This window comes from Frieseomelitta varia, unplaced genomic scaffold, assembly GCF_011392965.1.
Source record: "Frieseomelitta varia isolate USP_RPSP 00005682 unplaced genomic scaffold, Fvar_1.2 scaffold_489, whole genome shotgun sequence".
NCBI lineage: Eukaryota > Metazoa > Arthropoda > Insecta > Hymenoptera > Apidae > Frieseomelitta > Frieseomelitta varia.
The window spans coordinates 250,480-272,902 of NW_025110244.1; the positions used below are offsets into that span (position 1 = coordinate 250,480).

Below are 22,423 nucleotides of genomic sequence, written 5' to 3' on the forward strand. Positions count from 1 at the left end.
GTAATGTATTTTACATAGGTAAACTTTTAAGAAAAGAAAGTTGTAACAAATGACTTGTTTAATCCAGTTTAATTGTAGTTATAATTATATATACATACATGTTAAGTTAAGCAATTTGATTTGTCTATTAATTATTACCAAATTTAACACAACTTTCATATATAATTACATAAAAAAAATTCAAATTTCCATATATATAGCATTTGAATAAAATGTATAATTTAACATTTTCTGATAATTTACAATGATTTTCCAACAAGATAATAAGAACTAATAAATAAAGTATAATATTATATAAACGAAAATATAATAATTCCATTTATTTATTTGTTGAGTAGTTTAAGAAACTATAATCTAATTCTAATAAATTTATATTAAATAAGAATTAAATTTTGGAAATGTTTAAAAGAGAATAATTTATTTATTAATCGTTTTTTCAGTAATAGTTTACGGAATAGTTTAGAGACTAAGAACATATTAACATATTTAGTAGAAAAACTGCAAAACATTTTCTTTTACGCTAAATCTACATTAAATTCTAGTAAAATAAATTATCATTCAGAAAATCCTATGTTAATATCATATTGGTAGGTTTTATACTCGTTATATCGCATTATTTCTAGGTCTGAGTTTGCGATTAATTAAAAACCAGCTGTTTTGGAAGTTAGTAGAATGAGCTGTTTCTGAAAGTTAGTAGAATGATGTATAGAAAGTACCAAATATGCATAGAGTGTAAAAATAAATAATTATTTTCAGATAACAATAATACAACACTTGTTATATACAAGAAGGAAAGAAATTTAGAAGGAAAGAAAAAAGATAAAATACAGTCGTTTCGTATTTATATTGGAATGTATTATTTAGAGAGAATATCACGTTCTAAGCTGTAAATTCAACATTTCATCTAAACGTTTGAATGAATCTTTTCGTGAAAAGATTGTTTTATTTCAAGATTATAACTTATCAGTAATCATGAATTCTGTCGAGTTAAAGACAACCTACGAATCTGCTTACGTACTTTTTAATGTAAGTATGCGAATAAGTATTTACATATATAATACATATTTTGTAAATTTGCAAGCTAATAACGATATACGATAACGTAAAAAATATAAAATATATAAAATCGAAACGCTATTGAAGTGTCTTTTTAATAATGCTACTAGATTCTTCGATGTTATTTATGTTATATTAAACTCTATTAAATATTTTATGTTTTTATAATACTATTATTATACTATATTTCTCTGTGTTTATTCAAATTTATAATAAATTAATCAAGATAATTTTTTTGTGCTAATTTAACGTATAATTCATTCAGGCTTAAGATACATTAATAATTTAAAAGACTAATCTTTTTCTTTTATTTACTTTTATTTACTTTTGCACATATGAATATTTTGTACTAACGTAATAATTGTATGACAATACTTATTTTTATGAACAACATTTAATTTCACTGTAAATTAAAACTTCAATACAGCTTGACTTAGACTTAGAAAGTATCTTTTAAAAATTATCACAGTATTTGTTACTATTATCAATTTAATGTATATTTTATTTTCAGAAACAATGTTTTAGATTGATAAGAATATCAATGTAAAGAATTACGTTTTAAAAAGTCACAGATTGCAATAGTGGTACTGATTTACTTAATGAATGAACTTTAAAAATGGGCAGGATAATTATTACGGATTTGTACTCGTATCTACAGAAATTTTCAAGTATGATTATTTTAATGTTATTATTAAAGCTATAATAACACATTAGAAAAACTTGCATTACGCTCTTACTTTGTTTCATTTAATTAATTACTTTAAAACATCGTTTTATATTTTATCTATCTAAATATCTTATCTGTAAAAGGTAAGATATCTTATCTAAAATAGTTTGTATTTCTAATATTTTTGTGTTGCAGTAATTTGACACAACTAAAATACATGTAGTATATAATTGTGAATGCTGACAAATGGAAATAAAATTATGTTGACTACAGTATTTTAGCTGAATAATAAAATTGCTTACTTTTATTATATATCATGGTTCGGCAAAGATTTCCAAACATTAATGGTAAATTGATATCAAAAAATAATTAAGCTTTCACTGTTGAGTAATAAAATTAACTGTAATTCTTTTTATTATGTAAATATTATTTTGTATATAGGTCTTAGAAATGGTAAGCATTTTGTATTAACTCTTGTTACGGGTGTAGTTTTTGGATTTATCTCAGCGTGCCTTTTAATAACATCTACAAGAAATGTGCCATATATATATAATTGGTTTTCTGATAGTTTTATGCTTTCAAGAGATCCACATCATTACTCAGAATTGGAGTCAGAGGTAGTTGCTTTATATTTTGTTTTTTTTTAATACTTGTTTATATTTTGTACTCAGTTTTTAATAATAATAATAATAATAAATGTTACAGGTTGGACCTGAAATAGAAGTAAAATTTCATGGTAAAGATGAAGATTTTCATAAAGATGAAGATAAAGTTGCACAAGAACTTGCAAAAAAAGTACGTGTCCTCTGTTGGATCATGACTGGTCCAAAAAATCACCAAAGTAAAGCACAACATGTGAAAGCAACATGGGGAAAACGATGCAATGTTCTTTTGTTTATGAGCTCTGCTGAAGGTAAATTTTACTCTTGTAATATGATAATAAAGCAATTCAAAGAAATAATTTTTAATCTTTCCAGATGCAAATTTACCTACAGTTGTCCTGCCAGTAAAAGAAGGAAGAGAGAATTTATGGGCAAAAACCAAAGAAGCTTTCAGATATGCTTATGAAAAGTACAAAGATGAGGTTGATTGGTTTATGAAGGCTGATGATGATACGTATGTAGTTTATTGAAATTGCAAATTTTAACTCAGACATTCAATTTGAATCTTTTAATGATTTACATAAGATCTGGCTAAAATTATATTACAATTACAAAAGATTTATAAGATGGACTTTTAGAGTAATATGTAATATTGTTAAATGAAAAATTTATTTGTTAAAATGTTTTCAGATATGTGGTGGTAGAAAATCTACGATATATGCTGTCATCTTATGATCCAAATTCGCCATTATATTTTGGCTGTAGATTTAAGCCATTTGTGAAACAGGGATACATGAGCGGTGGTGCAGGATATGTACTTAGCAAAGAAGGTTTACGGAAGTTCGTAGAGGAAGCTTTACCTGATAAAACAAAGTGTCGGTCAGATAATGGAGGTGCAGAAGATGTGGAAATGGGAAAGTGTTTAGAAAAAGTAAATGTCAAAGCAATGGACACTCGGGATCCACATGGTCGCGGAAGATTTTTCCCTTTTGTACCAGAGCATCATTTAATTCCTAATCATGTAGATAAGAATTTCTGGTATTGGAAGTATATTTATTACGATACCAAAGATGGTCTAAATTGTTGTTCCGATAGCGCGATTTCGTTTCATTACGTATCGCCTAATATGATGTATGTTCTCGAGTACTTAATTTATCACTTAAGGCCGTACGGTATTACGCACGGTATAGAAAAACTTACAACACATCAGTCAACCACTGTATTGACTGAATACTAGTCTATGTACTATTCTTAATTGAAATATGAAAAAAAATTTCTAAACAAATATTATTAAAATTAGAAAAAAAATATTTTAAATCTTAATAAATAAACAAAAATTGAAAAATTTTGCAACATTAAACTGGTTTGTCATTAAGTTTGTTATTTTCTGTGTAAATTAATGATTGTAAAAATTATTTATGATAGATTTTTGTTTAATTATTTAAGAATTTGGAAATTCTAAGTACTGCACTTTTAAATTTGTCATTGACTTAATTAAGCGATATTAATTGTTTTCTTATTTTATTTCCAATGAGTATAACTAGTCCATTCAGGCCAACGAATTAGATGTTAATATATTCACTGAAAGATAAAATTTGTGGTATATAATATTTCGTAATATATATAATGTTTATACATACCTATATATGTAATGATGAAAACTTTACTATTTCATTGTATGAGCGTGACAGGGTGTATACTGTTTTACAAATAAATGTTACAAGCATATTAGAAACATTATTAATTACTGGTATTTTTTACTATTTAGTTCCAATAAACTTAATGTAATTTTGATCAAATACAATAAGAGAGTTTATAACGATATTATAAAGATTAATATTTTATATTATTCTGAAGTTCTTAAAGTTCTAATAAGTAAATAAGTATTCCTTAAAAAAAGAAGAAAAGAAAAATTATTATATAACGATTTGATCTATTATCATTAATTTATAGTAATTTGTATCTTACGAGAATGAGACTATTAGAAATATCACGTATAGTGATAACTTCAAATTAGTAATAAACTTTGAGAAATGTTCGTCTATTTCTATTATGCTTGTAATATCAAAACTGTAAGCATACACATACTTCGTGTGAAATGAGGTATATAATTATATATACACATAAAACTGTATTTCGTAATATTAATATAATAATGGTAATAATAATAATAATTAATAATAATCCCAATAATGATGTTCTACCCAGATAATAAATACTATAGATACAGTGTGAGTGTGGTGTGTGAGTAAATTAACCAATTAACTTTATAAGGGGGAGAGGATTAGGGGTTGCTATGTACAAGTCATATTTGTACTATGCGACTGACGCAATTAGCCACCATCGGCTTCCATTCAGACGCGCCCTGTATTCTCTTCTCTTGTCTTTTTATTTTTTTTCTTATATACTTCTCGTTTTATGTTCGCGCACTCATTTTGTTTGCATGTGAAATCATTCTTCTTTTTTCCTAAGTTACAGGGAACAAACCTCTCTGTGCCCTTCTCTCATTTTCGTTTATTCTCTCGCGCTCTTTTCGTTCACTCTCAATTATCTAATATCTCGGCGATGTCTCTCACTTCATAAATTATTTAAAAACAATATTTTACACTATTAATGTATGTATAATATATAGAGGTCACCTAATTTGAATAAAATTTTTCAAACAGCATCGAAAAATTGCGCTAATGGGTCCAGGAAACATGATAACAGTGACCCAGTGCCGCGCGAGCATAATATAATATAATATATAATTATCGTACTTATCTCACACCAGGGGCTTGTACGAGGCATTTTTACTTGTAAAAAAGAAGTATATTCGCCTCCCTTTATTTCCGTTCTTCTTTTTTCATTTATATCATCTATATAAAATTAAAAAACAACGTAATATTATTTATATTACTTCGTCGTTATTAATAATAAAAGCTTTGTACAAAATTCAATTTACAATTAAAAACGTTTTGGTTATGTAATTTTCTAGAGATTCTGATTTGTAATTGAACTATCTACCGACAGAGAGGCAATTATAAGTTAACTTCTTATAGCGCGTTCACATTTGTTTCTACTTCTCTTTCCTTTTATACGCGCACTCGTTCTTTCCTTTTTCCTCTCTCTCACATTCTCTCTTTTATTCACTTTCGTTCTCTCACATGTTCACACGATTCTATCAATCTCTCGCACATGTAATTCTATCTCCCATTCATCAAATTCCATTTGGTATGCGGCAATATACGTGTATCGTCAATAATTATTTTGTCAATAAATATCTCGTGTTATCTTATTTTTTGTTTTTCGCGATTACTGAAAAACACAAAGTACGATCTATCAAAGTATGCTTGTTTTCTCTCTCTCTCTTCGCCTGCCGAATTACACGAATAGAAAAACGTTAAAAAGAATTACTGTGCATCGGTAATCATAAAGTTTATGCTACGATCACTGTCATCGTATTAATTTAAAAAAGAAGGTCAGTAAAAAAAAAGGTCAGTGTTTCGTATTGGAGGTTTATCGATTAATGGTCGAAGGATCGTTTTCTCCCAGTCTCCCAGAAAATCTCAATGTCTCTAACGAACAGTTGAAGACGGATGTAGGAAACCAGTTGCTCTCGTAAAGCCCCAAGTGACGGTATGGTAAAGGAGTGCATGAAAGAGGTGCATATACTGCACTACGAAAGGAGAGGGTGTGGGTCAGACGAGAGCTGCCGCCGCATGGTAGAGCTGCATGAGCGCTTGCACGTGCACTGGCAAGCAGGATAGACGATCCTTCGTGTTCGCATCCACTGCGAGCCACGATAGTGCATTGTATCCTTCTAGCACATATCTACAAAACATTAGTAATAACAATTAATAAGAGCATACATTTTGATATTTATTAAATGTGTTGTATTAAAGATTGCGATTATTGAGCAAGATGGCAAGATATGTCTAAATAAGCCTATAGAAACAACAATATAAACCTGAGCACATCGGTGGTATACTGTGAGTCTAATGGGTGAGCAGTGAGTGCACTTTGTTGCTGCAACAGATCATCACTATTCTGCTGTATTGCTGGACTATGTAAATGTAAGGCATTCTTCAAAAAGACTGGGCAAACACCCTCCAGATGGGGACAAGCTGACCAAAACCATGGTGGCATTCGTCCAGTTGGTGCGGTAGATACCAAATAACCAAGAGCAAGTGGTTGCTGCAAAAGCGTGCCAACTTCTTCTGCTTGTTCAGCAACTGCCACCTATCAATTATAAATTTAGTATAGTCAATTTACAATCATGTAATATATTACAGTCATGTATAAACATCTAACTTACTCTTGGTGTATTACTACATGGAAATGGACTACCAGGCCCGTCGTGATTGCCTAATCCTGAACCACCACCGTCTCCACCTAATGGAGATCCTTCAGGGCGATGTGGACTGCCACTAGGACTTTGTCCTCCACCAGCACCAGCCTCTGGCCATACATTGAAGATGTCATTGAAGTCTCCCATGCCTTCCATACCTTCTGGCATATCATCGTTTAGTGCAGAAAATAGCTCATCATCTCCTAACTCTGGTCCATTAATATGCTGCTCCTGAAATGCAGTCTGTGATGACTGTAGTAGAGAAATAATTATTGTTAGACATTCAGTTTCATTTAGATCCTTTCTCTTAACCCCTTGCCTTATAACATTGAATAAGACTGGATATAGATTTTCGATTAAACAGGAGAAACACAGTCCTGCTCATGGTACGTATTATGGGCCAAACTTGAAAAACACGAACTGGACTCGTGGTTCAGCTGTTGCATTTATTGCTATTTTTTTATTATACTATTGTTTGTTCTATTATATTATAAAGTTTATAAAAAAATATATATCTATCCATTTGGTGTTTTATATAAGACTTAATGTATAAAAATCTTTCATTATTATTATTGTTTGTTTTCATGTGATCAAAAAAAAAGTCAAGCAACTTTGGGCTTGATAAATCATAAGGCAAGGGGTTAAACACAAAAATTTACCTGTGTAGTAGCAGATGTAGGAAAGACGAGAATATGAGTACACGTAACATCTTGTGGTGTAGATAATTGGCAGTTTACCGACGCTTGACTAAACCTTTCATCAGGTGTGAACTGATCAGCCATAAGCCTGAGAGTTGAATCTGGTTCAAGAGAAACTAAACATGCGCTAAGCACACAAGGTGCTGCTGACGGATATAAAAGACTGCATTGGCCACATATTTCTTTAAGATGTTTAGAAGCTTTGAGAAGTGCTTTTCTGGATAGCAACCAGCTCCAACCTTTCAGCTCACCATGTCCAATACGTCCCACACGACCTACTACTAACCTCCAAGGTTGTACCTAAATATAAAAATATTTAATTCGATTTATTTTAATTTCATTATATTTCAATTACTTTTATTCTTTACCAATCAGTATCTTAAATCACATTTAAATGAATTACTTACACCCTGAGACATTACACCAAGTATGAAATCCATCAATTTTTGTAATCCAATTCGTCTAGCTGAGGCGCGTTTTCTTCTTTTTCTATTGGGTATATCGATATTGATAGTAGCTGTTTCAAATATTTCACCCCTGTCATCAGTTGCAACCGCAAGCAGCCAAGATTGATCTTCGCTGAGGCAGTAGCTTAGATACAAAACCGCACACTCTTCTGGTCCAGCGATGCCGAAAGATTCCGGCGCTTCGCTTTTTGCCCGTAGAGGAGCCAAGACGTACGCTGGCGAGTATAACCGGTACGAGGTTCTGTTTCGTTCCTGATGTATAGTTGCAAGAGTATTACTATAAGACTGAAAATGATCGAGTCATGGCCTGTTTATTATTTACTATTTTCATCATTTTAAACGGCACACGGGCAACGCGGCTGACTTATATTTAGGAAATAATTTAACACAAAATATAAAACTGGATCTTACATCTTTACTCTTAAGAAAAATATCTGCTGCGGCAGCGGTACCAAATCCAGTAAGACTTTTTACTGTTGAATTATGATTCAGTAGTCGACGTCCCTGTAGAAACACGTTCAATGCTAAAGCTCTCATCTCGTCCTGTATTTTACGCCTTTCTCTAGCTCGACCTAACTCCATTATACTTTCCAAGGATATTATCTGAACATAAAAATAAATCGGAAATAAATTAGTAAGTCGCCTGATTTGAAGTATAGTGTATAAAATGTTGATTATTAATCCTCTGTAACATATGAATGTAATTATAATAAAAATGTTTTTATTATATTATAAAAAAAACATGTATGTATTCAGCGTTAAATATTTTTTCTCATCTCCATTGCTTAAAGTCTTTTAACAAAACATAAAAAAATTACAATTTAGTCTTACCTGAACATTAATATTGGATCTAATGTTTTCAGGCATGCTATTAACTGCTGTCGAATATGCACGTAATAAAGCTAAAATAGCAAGTCTTCGTCGGTTGGGATCTTCAGGACCTCCCAATGAGAAAGGTTCTACTAGATAAACAACTATAGCTGGAGGCTCGACTTCCTCTTCATCTGGACCCGATGTTGTATTAGTATGTATTGTGGCAGTTTGTGAAGTTGGTGTTGTATTACCGGTATTAGAATTACTATTTGTTGCCGTGTTCGACGATGGAGTTTCACTCCTGGGATTTTCTCCTTCTGAAAATATGCAAATTTGACATGTAAATGGTAAATTGATTTCTAAACAAATGTAATGATAGTTTAACCACAGTATAATTAAAATACTTGATAAACAAGCATACCAACTGATTCTGGTTTGTTTGTCATTACATCAGGTGTGGCTGGCATTGTGTCAGTAACAGGAATAGTTGTTTGCTGTTGCTGCTGCTGTTGTTGTTTGTTAGTCGATTGCGAATCTCCGGGATCTAATAAACTTCGGTCTTGAATAACCTGCGTTAAATATGGAGCTAATCGATGATTACAGACTTGGGCATATAATCTTAATAATTCTCCTAATTGATTCTCTCCTAAAAGTTTAAACCAATCGTCTATTGGTTGTTTGGTTTGTTTCTGAATAGACGCTTTTCCAACACGAAGAATACCATCACGTAATGCTTTTGAAATAGGTGTATGCCTTCCTAACCGACAAATCTGAAAAAGAAATCATAACGTTGGAATCAAAGATAAAAGCATGTACAATATTTTATGTAAAATCTATTTACTTACTTCATATGTAGTTGATAATTCACGGAAAAATGATTTCACTTTATTAATGACACAATCGCTGTCTGGTGCTACCACCACATACGCGACATCTCTTGGTCCGGCATATGGTTCCAAGAGTAGTTTCTCCCAATAACTCAAAGCATAGGGTGACAAAGACAACCAATCACGATCATATCCGACAACCAATGCAGGTATTGGTTGAGGTTCACACCGATCATCAGTTCCACGACCAGCTAGACGATGGAATTGTCTCCAAGTCAAAGGACCTGCAACAGTATACGGTGCTTCCCACATTCGAGTAGTACATTTCTTCTGCACAGCATCTTGTAATAGTGGTTGTAGAGCTCTCATCATCCGTACGATATCACCACTGCACTGAGGACCTTTTGCTCTAAGGAATACCCATCGATGCACTCCGATTACGCGATTAGTCCTTTCATTGTGCGTACCATTAATTTTACCCTGATCAAGAGCCGCTAGCGACACTTCATTCCCATCATTGAATTCCAACATATTCACAGTAGGCGTAAGCATTGGATAACTTTTCATCGTAGAATAGATTCTAGACGCTCTGTAAAGACTGCTTGCGGAGCTCTGTATGATCAGGCACTGTTCTCTGAGCAATTCTAACACATTAGGTGGTATCACGTCTAAACCTTCCAAAGGTTTGCTCCCTCCGCAAGCTACAGCGATCAAAGACGCTTTTTTCTTCTCTGCTGGATCTTCAGCAATGCCAGTAATTTCCATTTCGTCTTCATAGAACAGACCAGCTTGATGAGCTAGTCGTCGATTTACAACAGCACTAAAACCGCAACTACACCTGATCTGATCGTCATCTTGAAACAGTGCCCCACCTGACCAAGAATGTGTAAGGTACACACCAGCATCTGCCCCTTTAATATTACCAACGACTTTTGGACCTGCATTACACACGCAAAGACTGCAACTATCGAAATTGTGATCACGAAAGATATTAAGCACAGTGTCACCTAAGAGGATGTTCACTATGAGAGAGTTTGATTCCGGCGCACGAGTAGGGCCTGGTGTGTCTGCTTCAATGCTATTCAAATTTTTGTTCAAATAAGAAGAGGTGGTAGATGTAGCTGGGCTTGGCTGATCATACGGTGGCGGCGGTGGTCTTCCGGATATTGTTGCTGAGCGATATGGTGCCCCTAACGGGGCTGGACTCGGAGGACATGGCTGTTGCTGAACCGATCCAGGTCTAGTTGGTGGAAGTGGTTTATCTGTATTGTTGGAAGTAGGATTGCACTGCCAAGAAGGTCTATATACGCAGTGCGATGGCAGTGTAACAGGCGGTAGAGATTGGCTGGGCAGATTTGTGAGTGGGGCATATTTGGAAGAACCGACCATCTTACAGATGGGCGTAGGTTTGAACACGTAGGACCAATCATCAATTGGCTCTTCTTGAGGAGATCCCATATTTGGATAGATGTCAGGAAGGTGCCTAAGTGGTCGTTGAGGTACAGAAAGTTCCGTCTGGTCCATTAAAGGGTCATTTAACTGACAAGGTGAAGCAACAGGATTATGCTCTAAAGATGGTGGTGTTGGAAACATTTTTGAAAGTTCTTCTGGTCGCAACACGCCAACTCCCCGATTATTATGTCTATTATTGGCATCTACTCTTGTTTCTTCGTGTAATCCACCGGATCTATTCGACTCCGGTGGAGTTTGTACTTGAAGCTGGTTTAAATTCTATAAGAAGCATCGCGTAATTCATGATTTTAATCACAGAAACAACAGAAAAGAAAAACAGAAGTCAATACGTACGGTTTCGTCGCTAGAAGTGTCGGGATCAGAATTATCAAAGATCTGATCTAAATCTTTGTAGGATGCTTGAAGACCTTCACTAGTGAACAGAGATCCTGGTTTAGTAGGATCATCTCGTTGCCGTCTAAGTCCGTCAACGTTTGTGCCGTTTTCTTCACCTGTTGCATCAAACTCATATGGATCTGTTCTTCTTCCAATGCAATCTCCCTGTACGAATGTTAATAAGTACATGAAAAATAAAATACAAATACTTCATACAAATAAAAGGGAGCACTTACAACATTGACATTTGGTTCCTGTTTAATCTCTAGTTTGGGCGTTTGAGACTGAGGAACCTGAGAATTCATTGGTGGATACAAAGTATTGCTCCGTACATTGACTGGACTGGTATTAGATTCCTTAAAACGTTTTACAGGGTGATTGAGCCATGCTTCTTGTGTTGAATAATCATAGAGCCAATGTAATGACTGTTCGTTTTCTAAATATATATCCTCACATTCTCTAGGGGCTAAGACTGGTCGTTTTAATGTTGGTCCAGGAGCTGGACTATGTACTTGATTATTGCATGCAGAGGAAGTTGATTTTGGGCCTTGGGAGGGGGTTAATGGTGGGGCAGTGTTTGTGTGACTGGGTGGTGGTTGAGGACTAAGAGTAGGCATTGTAGGCTCTGCTGGTGGAACCGATGCTGGCTCGGAATGTGGAGTTGGAAGAGGTGAAGGTGCAGGAGATCCTGGTGAGCCAACAGATGGAACTGGTAGACAATCTCCTCCTGTTGGTGGTCCCCTTGAGTAAGAAGGAGGTCCGCCCGGTGGTGTACTCGGCGCTTCTGTTCTGTTCAATACAGACCTATTCCAATTGAGAGACATAATCATAAATTAAGATTTTTTAAAAATCTAGATATTACATAAACGTTAGTAGTATATTTAACATGTTAAATTTGAAGACTATAATCGATACTGATAAACTGATTCATGCTTAACAAAAAAATGACACAATATACAACTATCACCACCAATGTTCTTGCAAGAAAAATTTTATAACGATTATTCTACCATATAAAAAAAATATTACGAAAATATATTTTTAATATACTTATTTGTATATTACAAATGATTAAAAATACAATTATGTATCTAAACATATGCAACTGATATTGATGTAAATAATGTACCAGTAAAAAACATTTATAAATATCATGCCCAAGTCATGAATTATTACACATGCAAAGCATTTTTTAATAATAACTATTGAAAATTGAAAGAAGCAAACATACGAAAAAGAAAGGAAAAACGAAAGCATTTTAGAAGAATGTGTATTCATTAAATTATATATAAGGTGCAAGTGACAAAGTGTTCAACAAATTTCTTCCATAAGTTGTAATTACATTTTTCTTCTAATTTGTTATTTTCTCTAAGTAAGAAGAAATAAATTTAATAAAATTTGGATATTATTTAACTTACTGCTAATCGTCTTTTTATATTATATTTTCTAATGTAGTATTAATCTATTATGCTGCATCATACATTTACTGAAGATCAAATCTCACTAACAAAATATTTCGAATTTTAAATGACTTACTCGATATGCGAATAAAGTTTATTGAACGCCTAGTATATTGCAATTTAGTATATAAAATAAAAACTAATTACACAATAATACATGAAATAAAAAACTACTTAATTATGTTCAAATTTGAAATATATTTTTATGAATTTTTGATTTTTATAATACTTTAGCTATGAATACCATGATATTATACATACAATATGCAATTAATTATGTATGAATATACTTACTATAATTTGTATTAATAAGCACACATACTAAATAGATTTCATTTCAACTACATACAAACTGTGCGTATTAGCTGCTTCTCTTTGATAATATCAAAATAACAAGACTTGTGAATTCACCTTGTACATTGTTATATATTAGGATAATATAATAATGATCTTTTTTGCGTATACTTTACCACAGTTAATATTTATAATTCTTCCAGAAAATGAATCCCCCCTTCTCACAAAAAGAAGAAATATAAAAAAAATTGCACAATGATATTTGATTAATGCGTTATTCGTGCAATTAGATTTAGTTACTCCTATGACTAAATAAATAGCGGAATTTTCATAAGCAATGTGAATTAATGGTATTATAACGATCATACAATATTGGCATTATTGCGGTGATTAATTAAGGTATGGAAAAAAATATAATGATTTTTTTCATTGATATCGGGGCAGAAATTACCCACCTGGGGGCATTAGCAGGGACAGAGGGACAAGCATCCCACTGGGTGGTAGAGCGTCGATGAAACGGTACGACCCTCCGTCCACCTTTATCTACTCTCTCCCTCTGAACCTGAGAGGAGGCCAGGCTCTTCCAACCCCCGGGGGTGGCATACCTGCAACCGATGTATTTAATATCTTGTTTTTCCATATGTTTACTTATTTTAATTATTCTGATTTACTGAACAGCAACGTGTGGAGCAGAAATAGACACCTAGTATCAACTTTTATTATCTTTACAATTCTTCACACCTACATTACTCTAGTAATGTTGAAACCTTTCCTCTTTTAAAATACATATATTGATTTTAATCTGAATAAGATTTTTATTTATCATTTAGTCAAAATAATGGAGGAAATGTATAATCTTACCAATAATTATATCTTGATTTCAGTTTTATTACAGTATAGACTTACCAATTATTATTTAAAAGAAATGTAAAATTCATATTATTTTTTATGAAAATTTTCAACACAGAACAGTTTTACTTTTGTAAATAAGAGAACTAATTTCAAGAAACATTGCATTCTAGCCATTCTCAAGAACTAAATTTACATGCATAATATTGCAGCAGCCATTTAAAAAATTACTACCTGTACTGTAACATTTTACACAATCTACATTTTATAAATTGTGCTATAACATGCAGACAGAATCAATAACAATTGCGACAATACTATTTCAAATATTATCAGATAAACATAGAATGCAGTGAAAAGAAGTATACGTTTACTGCTACATTTAATAAATGTGCAAAGAAAAATAATAGTTAAAAATCTAACAGTAATCTCATTCTTTATACTTTCTATACTACAAACTTCATAAAAATGTTGTTATATGACTACTGTCACTGTTATTGCATTGTTTTGTAATCTTTGTTCATATTACGAAGATATATAAACAAAGTGGTAAATATAAAATTGTCATAATTACAAATTATATCGAAGTGCAGTTTGTGAAATTTAGAAATTTTACTATTAGCCATTATACGCGAAATAAAATATATTACATACAATGCAATAAAAGTTAGGTTCATTAGTAAGTTACAAGAACATATTACTTACTTTGAACAGGTACAGGAAGACTTTTGTGTTGGATCAATGAAGGTCCAGGTTCCAGATTCTGTGGAAGATTCTGTCTTGGAAGCAGAAATCGGTGAATTCAAAGTACATTCTGCCCATACACGTTCTGGTAATTCTGTAGCCGATCGTAACTCCTGCTGACTCAGAAGAGGATGTTCATAGCTAGCAGGACTATTTGGTGGAGAAAGAGGAGTATCAGATGGAGTGTCGTCCATATCTGTGACTAGGACATAACACGAAGGGTAACGCATGCGAACACCACCAACAAGCACTTCTACTAATGATGGAAGTCCTGCTTCTACATTACTGCCGTTGATTGGATAAAAATGTTTCCATTCTTCAAGAAGCTGACTATCTGTACGTCCGACTGGACCTGTCAATGTGCCTGCTAGTCCGTAAGGAGCTAATATCACTGAAACAGAAAATGTACTAAATAATTATATATTTACAACAGTAACACACACTTACAATATACTCTTAAATTATCTTATGTGCTTGCCTTTAACACCAGACTGGGTGGTTTGAGTACGTTGTAAGCAAGTTCTTGTAAGATGTCGTACAGCAGGATGCTGCCTGACATCGACACTTGCACATACAGTACTTTCTCCATGCACAAAAAATGCAAACGAGAATGACAAATGGCTACTAGAATGTAAATGACATTAAAATTATTTCACTTGAATTAAGTTAGAGTTAGTACTTAATTCAAATCTAACTGTTATAACTACGACCGAAAATTACCATCAACAATAGTACAAGAACGTACCTACTGCAACGATGTTTCTCGAATCCATCATAAGGTTGTACGAACCACTTTCCTAGGCGAACAAAATCACGAGATAGCAAGCACCGTTCGATCAAGTTATGTAGAGCCTTGAAAAGAAGTGACCGGCATTCATACGATAATCCACTTTCCCAAGAACCTTGTTCACTTTCTGCAATCAAAATATTTATATTAAAAAACAATCATGATTTATATATATATATAGTAAAATCATTTTTATTATATGATAATTAAAAAATTTGGACGTTTAATGTAATTTATATATATATATCATTGAATATTTTATGTAATATTTAGAAAATACTTTTAGATTCACATCTTTTCTGAACAGAGGAAACGAAATGAATTTCGCTTTAGAAGCACGTAGATTTTTGTTATTTTCCCGTGATCTACTTTCTTCATCGAATCGAGGCAATACCTATTCTTACTGGTCGAAAGAAACGGCCGATTCCACTGTGAAAGTAATGCAATTCGTGTATAAATTACAATGAGTCACGTCGGCGCTACGTAGTCTGTAGAAAACAAAAGAAACGTCAGCCGAGAAAATCAAATCTTTTGCTTTTGGAATTTCGTGCTCGTGACCTAACGGTCAAATTAACTATTTTTTACAATACAATAGCGCTGTGTGGTGTTTTTATTTTTCAAAAAGTAAATCTAGAATAGCGAAACAGTAATGAACTTTACGCTCCATGAACATCAATTCTGCAAGTGTGAGGCGGGCAAGTTTCACTTTCTAAGACAAATGAATATTACAGTAAAACAAATTACACCGTCTTGTGTAATGTAATAATAATTTTTCTAATAACAAAAGTGATTTGCTGTAGATTTCTAGACTTCTACATGTACATGCGACATTCATAAATATTATGGATTTCGATTTCATTGATCATTGAATTATTTATTTAAAAGAAAGTTTCTAACAAAACTTTATTGAAAATATTTTATTTGTTAATGTAACAATTTTGTTAACTAATTTTTCTATATATATATTCAAAAGAATTATTTTCTCGTCGTTTATCGGCAGAGAAAAAAAATATTTTCCTACATCCACGCAATAGGATGTGATATATATAGGATTATTGAGGACCCACTGAAATCTTTTTGATTCATAGCATCCAAAGACTTGGTTTAACCAAGACTAACGGTTTACCAGTTGGTTCCGCAATTGGTGTACTCCTTGCGATGCACAATAATGGAACCTTGCGTTGCATCGCACCGAGTTGCAGACAAGTACATGGTTCAGCGACCCTGTGTAGAGAAACACGGTCTAGCCAACGTTACCGCTTCGCTCGGTTTACACACCTTCTTTCTTCGAAACAAAAGCATACGGGATTTCCTACAACGACGTCGACTAGAATTCGTGGAGTACTGCTTTTTGGAACAGTCCAATCGTTTAATTAGTAAATTGTCACTCTTACATTATCATTCAGTTATTATTTTACTATGTCTGTAACAAATTTAATTCTGTAAAAGCCACCAGTATTTAATGTTACTTGTTATATATATATATATATATACTAACAATATAAACGATCAAATATAAATTAGTAGTCAGAGAAATTAAAGAATAATAGGAAAATATTTTTACAGCTTCCAAGATTCTAGTTTAATTTTTAAACTAAAACAGACGAAATAGTTTTAGCGAAAATACATAGAAATGTTCATAGTTTTCTTATGAACATTGAGATGCTCGTTCCATATCACAGAAATGTTTATTACAATATGTAAGTTTAGAAAATCTACAGTGCGTTTCTCTATTGTTTGTTAGATTATACAATATTGTTTCGATTACAGTGTACAATATTTCAAGTGAAAAATCGGTGTGGATTGGATATTTTCAGAAAATTCATTTCGATCCCTTGTCTTATGATTTATTTTGCTTATTGTACTTATTGAGCATAACTATTTGCTTTTAAAATGCTGTGACCGGCATGAAGCTAGCGTATAAAAGAAAAATTGAAATGAAAATAAAGGTTACGCTTGAATATCATTTTTGTTTATAACGGTTCGCTCATAGCTAATAAGCCAAGGGTTAACGCCTTGCTTGTCTTTCGAGATTTAGATGTAAATATTTCACGCCCTACAAAATAGATAAAAAAAAACGTCCATGAATCCCGGTGTCTATTAGAGGATCGAAACTGTCCATGAGGACAATGAGACCTTCATTACTCACCACACGCGATGAGTTCCGGTGATACGAGACCGGAGAGATCAGGTTCCTCGCCATACCAGAAGATCCAAAGTTCCTTCGCGGCAGTAAGGGAGAGGGGTGGTGGCGCGGGCGAGGGTGCGATGCCCAGGTCGAAGATACCAGCTCCAGTTGCCGAGGCGGTTGCTGGGCCAGAGGTGGCCGGTGTAGCGGCCACCCGTCGCCACACGCAGAGAATGTCACCCGCGAGGCACCGCGAGAAGCTCGACAATACCGGGTCCTCGAGGGGAGTGCCCCCGAAATCGCCAGCCACTTCGCCCCACACGAGCTTCTTCCATTTGATGCCGCAGAGGTCCGTCTACAACATTCGTTAATTAGTAATATTTTTGAGGATTTAGATGATTTCTTTGGCGTAAATTTTATATTTCAGTTGTGGATAGTTTCTAGCATTGATGTTTTACACACAAGCTACACATTCACAAGAAAAATGTATTCACGACGATAATTAAACTTTGAAAAAGAATTTAAAAATAAATGTGGGGAACAAAACAAGGACCAAGACTCTATTAATTGTTACATATTTTATCTAATTAACTGAGAAACAAATTTGTTAAATTGAAAACTAATAATTTTTTATGTTTATAATATATTATATGTTAATAATATATATTTGATTACAAATATATATATATATATATATATATATATATATATATATATGTATAAAAGTAATTAAAACTTCGTTATCCTAATTCTGTTATTTATATATTATATGCTAACAATTAAATTTATTAATGCAAGCGATAAAAAAAATGTAATTTATATGTGTAATATAACACTTGCGCAAATTCTTCCAATTAGTGAAGATAGGTTAGGGACTGCAGGGAATGTATTGGAACATCCATTGACCATTGAGAAAGGTCGGTCCTTGAACTTTCGCCGTATTCTATTTCCATTTGTCATGCAACGTAACAAATCGTTGATTTAACCGTGAACAATAAGATCGTTTAATGAAATTTAATGGATCACATCAGCAGAATTAAAACTTGAAAATACGTTGCAAATACTGCAAACAATAATAACAATACTATCATTTCATTTTCAATTAATGTGCATTATCTACACAGATAATGCAGCTTTGAAATTGTCAACGCAGTTGTATCAATTGCAAAACAGTGAGGTTATGTTTCCTTATAATTTTGATAATGAGAGTTCAATGAATAAAGTTTTAATACGAGTTACCAAGAATTATTGTAATCTGAAAAAATAAAAAAATAATTATCTATGTACACAGATTTTACAATCAGAATTTCATAGGAATTTCGTTTTATAGTCATGAAAAATAAAACGATAAATTACCAACATACGATATTTATTAGGAAAGTATAAAGTATAAATGAAAGCGATGATAAATCGTAAATATTCACATTGATATCTATATATGAAGTAAGATAATTTCCTGTCCAAGCTTCTCCAAAATGTCAATGAACTTATATTCAATAGAAAGAAAAGACTATGGTAAAAACTTTACTTAAAATTGTCTGTGTTTAAAGAAAAATATCTTATCTTGGCTAATCAGAGTCTATTCACCCTGGTTTGATACCACTAACCACTGATTCATATAATTTTTGTTGACTTTCGTGCGATTAATCGATATTCTTTCACAAGTTATCGATATACAGCTTAAAATCGATTTTAAATACTCGAAATGTGTACGTGCGCATGCGTGGGAACGATTCTGATTCAATGTTAGAAATAACCAACCGTTTTATGTTGAGTTTACTATAAGTAATGCGTAGATAGATATGGATAATTTTAATTTGTTAAATATGAAATAATTATTAATTTTGATCGACACATTTCAATAATTACCAAGTGTCATTAAAATGTTATGAGCTTAATCATTAGAAGGATGTTAAATGATAAAATTCAATTTGTCTCAAATATTTTTGAAACCATGATACTTCAGATACGTTATTATCTTGTATAATATTTGTCATTCTAAAACTCGTGATGATTACACAAACAATAACAAGAACAGGATGGAATAGAGAATCTCTATACACTTTCTCGTTATTTAGTACAATGCGTATGAACCACGGCGCCGCCACAAGCACGTTTGTCTATCGTATGGCGCCACGATGTGTCTGTCGGAGTAATAAAAAGGCACGCGCAGTCGCGAACAGGTCGCGCACTTCTCGGCCAATCAAACGTATGCCTTTTCTTACGTCACGCTGCCAGCTGACATAACCGGAACAAATTCAAATAAGAGCGGAAACTTCGTGTAATTTTAAAGAGCACGATATGAATTCCACAAACGTTTTTTTCTATAAATATTATTTTATGTTCACGTTTGGAGTGCTTATTTCTTTTCGCACGAGAACTGAAAATACAAAAATACAAAAATACAAAAATTCTTATGATTAATACGTGCATATAATACTAAATCTAAAAAGAAACAAGCAAGAAAGTATCAATCGTTATTATCATCATTAATCTTGTTTAAAAAATAATAATTCGTACTGAATTTTTGATGACTTTATTATTGTCGTTCGACTAATCTAACCTAACAAAAAACCTGAACAAAATCAAGTAATTCCAAAGTTCTGATTGTGAGTGGTTCAAAAAATTTGATTCAACAGCTTCCTTAGTATACTAGCACGTTCTATGCACAAAAGTAAAAGAGTATTTTTCTTCATTCTGTTACGTTTTAGAGACGAAAGATGAGAAAAGAGAATCGATTCAGAAAGAAAAGACATGCGGTGGCGCCTATCGTGTCGACGCGACGAAATAATCGGTGAGCAAAGGCGCCCATCGTAACGCTACGGGACTGTCAAGCTCGCTGATCAATACAAGCAAGGCGACGTGCAAGGCCGCCCGCGTGGATTCAACTCGCGGGTCCGCCACATTCCCTCGTTCCATTCTGCCATACGCGTCTCTATTCGTATCCCTTTTCTCCCACGATATCGTTTCACGCAGCCTCTTTCTCTCGCTTCGCCTTTTTTTTCCCCCTTTTCTTTATTCCGCCTTTATCCTCTCCCACCCTAGCCTAGATTCTCCATATGTTTTCTCCTTTTTACTAGTGATCACAATTTATCTGAAATTTGACAGGTGTGTAACTCTTGGACCATTTGACAATAATTTGTGCTGGATTAATGGATTGTAAGATGTGATCGAGACATCACTTTTCTGTGAATTCAAAAGCCCATATTATTTTGACTATACGGTTTTCATCTTTGTTTCAAAGGTGTCGCTGCAATTCTTGTAAACAAATAAAACATTCGATTTCTCTCTCGATGAATCAATCACACTAAAAATCTGAGCTTTCGAATCGTATTAAAAATCTAAGCTAACTACAAACCATATAGACCAACAGGTACAACAGACTTATCAAAACAGTTTTATTTCTATATTTAATGTCTTTGAATATTATCAATATATTGCTATAACAGCTTTTTTATTAGATCGGCGAGAACAAAAACGTACGGGACAATGAAAGAACTATGGACGAAGTATCGAGGCAACCTTCAGCCGATTACAATTTGCAATGCAACTGATCGCAATCTTTATGGTACGAGTCGAAAACATACAGAGTTGCACATCGAATTATTGATCGTGCTACCAGAGGCGAACAATACCCGAACGTACGTGTCAATGAAGACGGAAGAAGAACTGTGCAACATCATTTTTCTAACAGTAGCCGAGTATGTCTTCGGTGCGCGTAAAACGCGCAGCTACAGCTGTAAATTCCCATTTCTGTTACTGCCCTCCTTATACGCTTGCCGTTAAAGCAGCACGAACATTACATTCACGTGCGTAACGAAGCGGAATTCTCTTGCGTACAAGCCACTCGAAAGTGGATAGCGTACGTCTCCGCGATGCCACCGAACGCTCCTCTTTCTTTTTTCCTATGAACTCATACTTCCTACGTGAATTCTTCCAACTTTGCTCGAGCCTCGTTACTGCTCATTCGAAAAATTCTTTTTCTTTTCCCTTGCTTTGTTTACGGTAATGTAATACGATCCTTTTCGTAACGATAGGTAAATTAATTGTCAATTTAATTATTATTAGTAATTACGATATTAAAGTTCTACAGCTACTCATCAGTCCATATATTTTGCAGTTATAATGTTTCACGTGACACGAGCAATAAATTATCACCACATTTAAAATCAACGTGTTTCCGATTAAGATCTACCATTTGGTAAAATCTTTTTATCAAAATTCTTTTTCTTTCTTTTTTTTTCTTATCGCTTTCGTCTATTGCTTTTTCATATCAATGTAACAGATAAAAAAACTACACGTAGGTTACATTAAAATAAATATCATACAGTTTTAATTAGATTGTCTCAATTCTTAATTTTCTTTATTTTTTTGCTCAAGGGAGATTGCAAACATTTAATTTCAGTCCTTTCTATTTCTTAATTTTCTTAAATATTAATTTCATAATTCTCTCCTATTAAACAGTTTACTTTGCCTAGTAAAGTGTCATTTATATTTGGCAAGTAAGTTCAAAGTCAAGTAAATTTGAAATCAAAATACCGAGAGAAGAATGGTTCGAGAGACACTGGATATTCTCAATTATATCAGAGTCTGTTTCTGGTGATTTCTCGAGTAAGATACGCGAGGCACGCGGCTTCTTCGTCGACGAAGTCACTCGGCTAGATTATGCTGAAACTGGTGCTCCGTGGAAAGAAACAGGAGAAGCCGAAGGGGGCTTGACCAGCCTAGGTGAAAGCCTTGCACCGCGTGTTAAGGCTACAAGAGAGTTTACACACCGCTACATTTTGAGCTCGCCACTTTTGCTTCGACCTCGGAACACTATTCTTTTTTTTTTTTTTTTTTTTTAATCATTT

At 33.3% G+C, this 22,423-nt stretch overlaps 2 protein-coding genes and 1 long non-coding RNA gene across 8 annotated transcripts in view; 2 read left to right on the forward strand and 1 right to left on the reverse strand.

Moving 5' to 3' along the window:
• Positions 1 to 599: 599 nt before the first annotated feature.
• On the forward strand, positions 600 to 4,069 carry LOC122533016 (glycoprotein-N-acetylgalactosamine 3-beta-galactosyltransferase 1). Of its 2 annotated transcripts, XM_043662316.1 has the most exons (9): positions 606 to 689; positions 757 to 886; positions 953 to 1,026; positions 1,568 to 1,724; positions 1,919 to 2,070; positions 2,165 to 2,340; positions 2,429 to 2,636; positions 2,701 to 2,839; positions 3,016 to 4,069. In XM_043662316.1, exons 5-9 carry the CDS (start codon positions 2,040 to 2,042, stop codon positions 3,560 to 3,562), a joined length of 1,101 nt encoding a protein of 366 aa, XP_043518251.1. In that variant the 5' UTR covers positions 606 to 689; positions 757 to 886; positions 953 to 1,026; positions 1,568 to 1,724; positions 1,919 to 2,039; the 3' UTR covers positions 3,563 to 4,069. The 2 variants fall into 2 exon arrangements, with proteins under 2 accessions (XP_043518250.1, XP_043518251.1); XM_043662315.1 differs by having other exon boundaries at positions 600 to 689; positions 757 to 1,026.
• Positions 4,070 to 4,436: 367 nt separating this feature from the next.
• The window catches only part of LOC122533008 (mediator of RNA polymerase II transcription subunit 13), a 24,860-nt gene continuing 6,873 nt past the window's right edge, over positions 4,437 to 22,423 (reverse strand). Inside the window, exons 2-17 of one of the 5 annotated variants that reach the window (XM_043662293.1) lie at positions 17,592 to 17,925; positions 15,401 to 15,569; positions 15,134 to 15,276; positions 14,617 to 15,046; positions 13,518 to 13,667; positions 11,545 to 12,112; positions 11,267 to 11,473; positions 9,479 to 11,191; positions 9,055 to 9,403; positions 8,652 to 8,950; positions 8,232 to 8,423; positions 7,761 to 8,072; positions 7,315 to 7,653; positions 6,623 to 6,907; positions 6,275 to 6,546; positions 4,437 to 6,138 (exon numbers count right to left, since the gene is read on the reverse strand). In XM_043662293.1, the coding sequence (XP_043518228.1) occupies positions 6,006 to 6,138; positions 6,275 to 6,546; positions 6,623 to 6,907; positions 7,315 to 7,653; positions 7,761 to 8,072; positions 8,232 to 8,423; positions 8,652 to 8,950; positions 9,055 to 9,403; positions 9,479 to 11,191; positions 11,267 to 11,473; positions 11,545 to 12,112; positions 13,518 to 13,667; positions 14,617 to 15,046; positions 15,134 to 15,276; positions 15,401 to 15,569; positions 17,592 to 17,925 (5,895 nt within the window). In that variant the 3' untranslated portion in view covers positions 4,437 to 6,005. Of the gene's footprint in view, positions 6,139 to 6,274; positions 6,547 to 6,622; positions 6,908 to 7,314; positions 7,654 to 7,760; positions 8,106 to 8,231; positions 8,424 to 8,651; positions 8,951 to 9,054; positions 9,404 to 9,478; positions 11,192 to 11,266; positions 11,474 to 11,544; positions 12,113 to 13,517; positions 13,668 to 14,616; positions 15,047 to 15,133; positions 15,280 to 15,400; positions 15,570 to 17,591; positions 17,926 to 22,423 lie in introns of all 5 variants that reach the window. The other 4 variants (XM_043662290.1, XM_043662291.1, XM_043662289.1 and 1 more) reach the window with 4 other exon arrangements.
• Positions 20,190 to 22,423, forward strand: part of LOC122533022 — a 3,412-nt gene continuing 1,178 nt past the window's right edge. The window contains exons 1-2 of the long non-coding RNA XR_006307634.1: positions 20,190 to 20,943; positions 21,032 to 21,211. This is a non-coding gene — a long non-coding RNA (uncharacterized LOC122533022). The remainder of the gene's footprint in view (positions 20,944 to 21,031; positions 21,212 to 22,423) is intronic.

Bases quoted from the DNA above. Each gene is read 5' to 3' on its own strand.
- LOC122533016 (XM_043662315.1), top strand. From the start codon at position 2,040: ATGGTTCGGCAAAGATTTCCAAACATTAATG. The intron at 2,071-2,164 runs GTAAATTGATAT...TTTTGTATATAG, and splicing joins AAGATTTCCAAACATTAATG to GTCTTAGAAATGGTAAGCAT. The intron at 2,341-2,428 runs GTAGTTGCTTTA...TAAATGTTACAG, and splicing joins ACTCAGAATTGGAGTCAGAG to GTTGGACCTGAAATAGAAGT.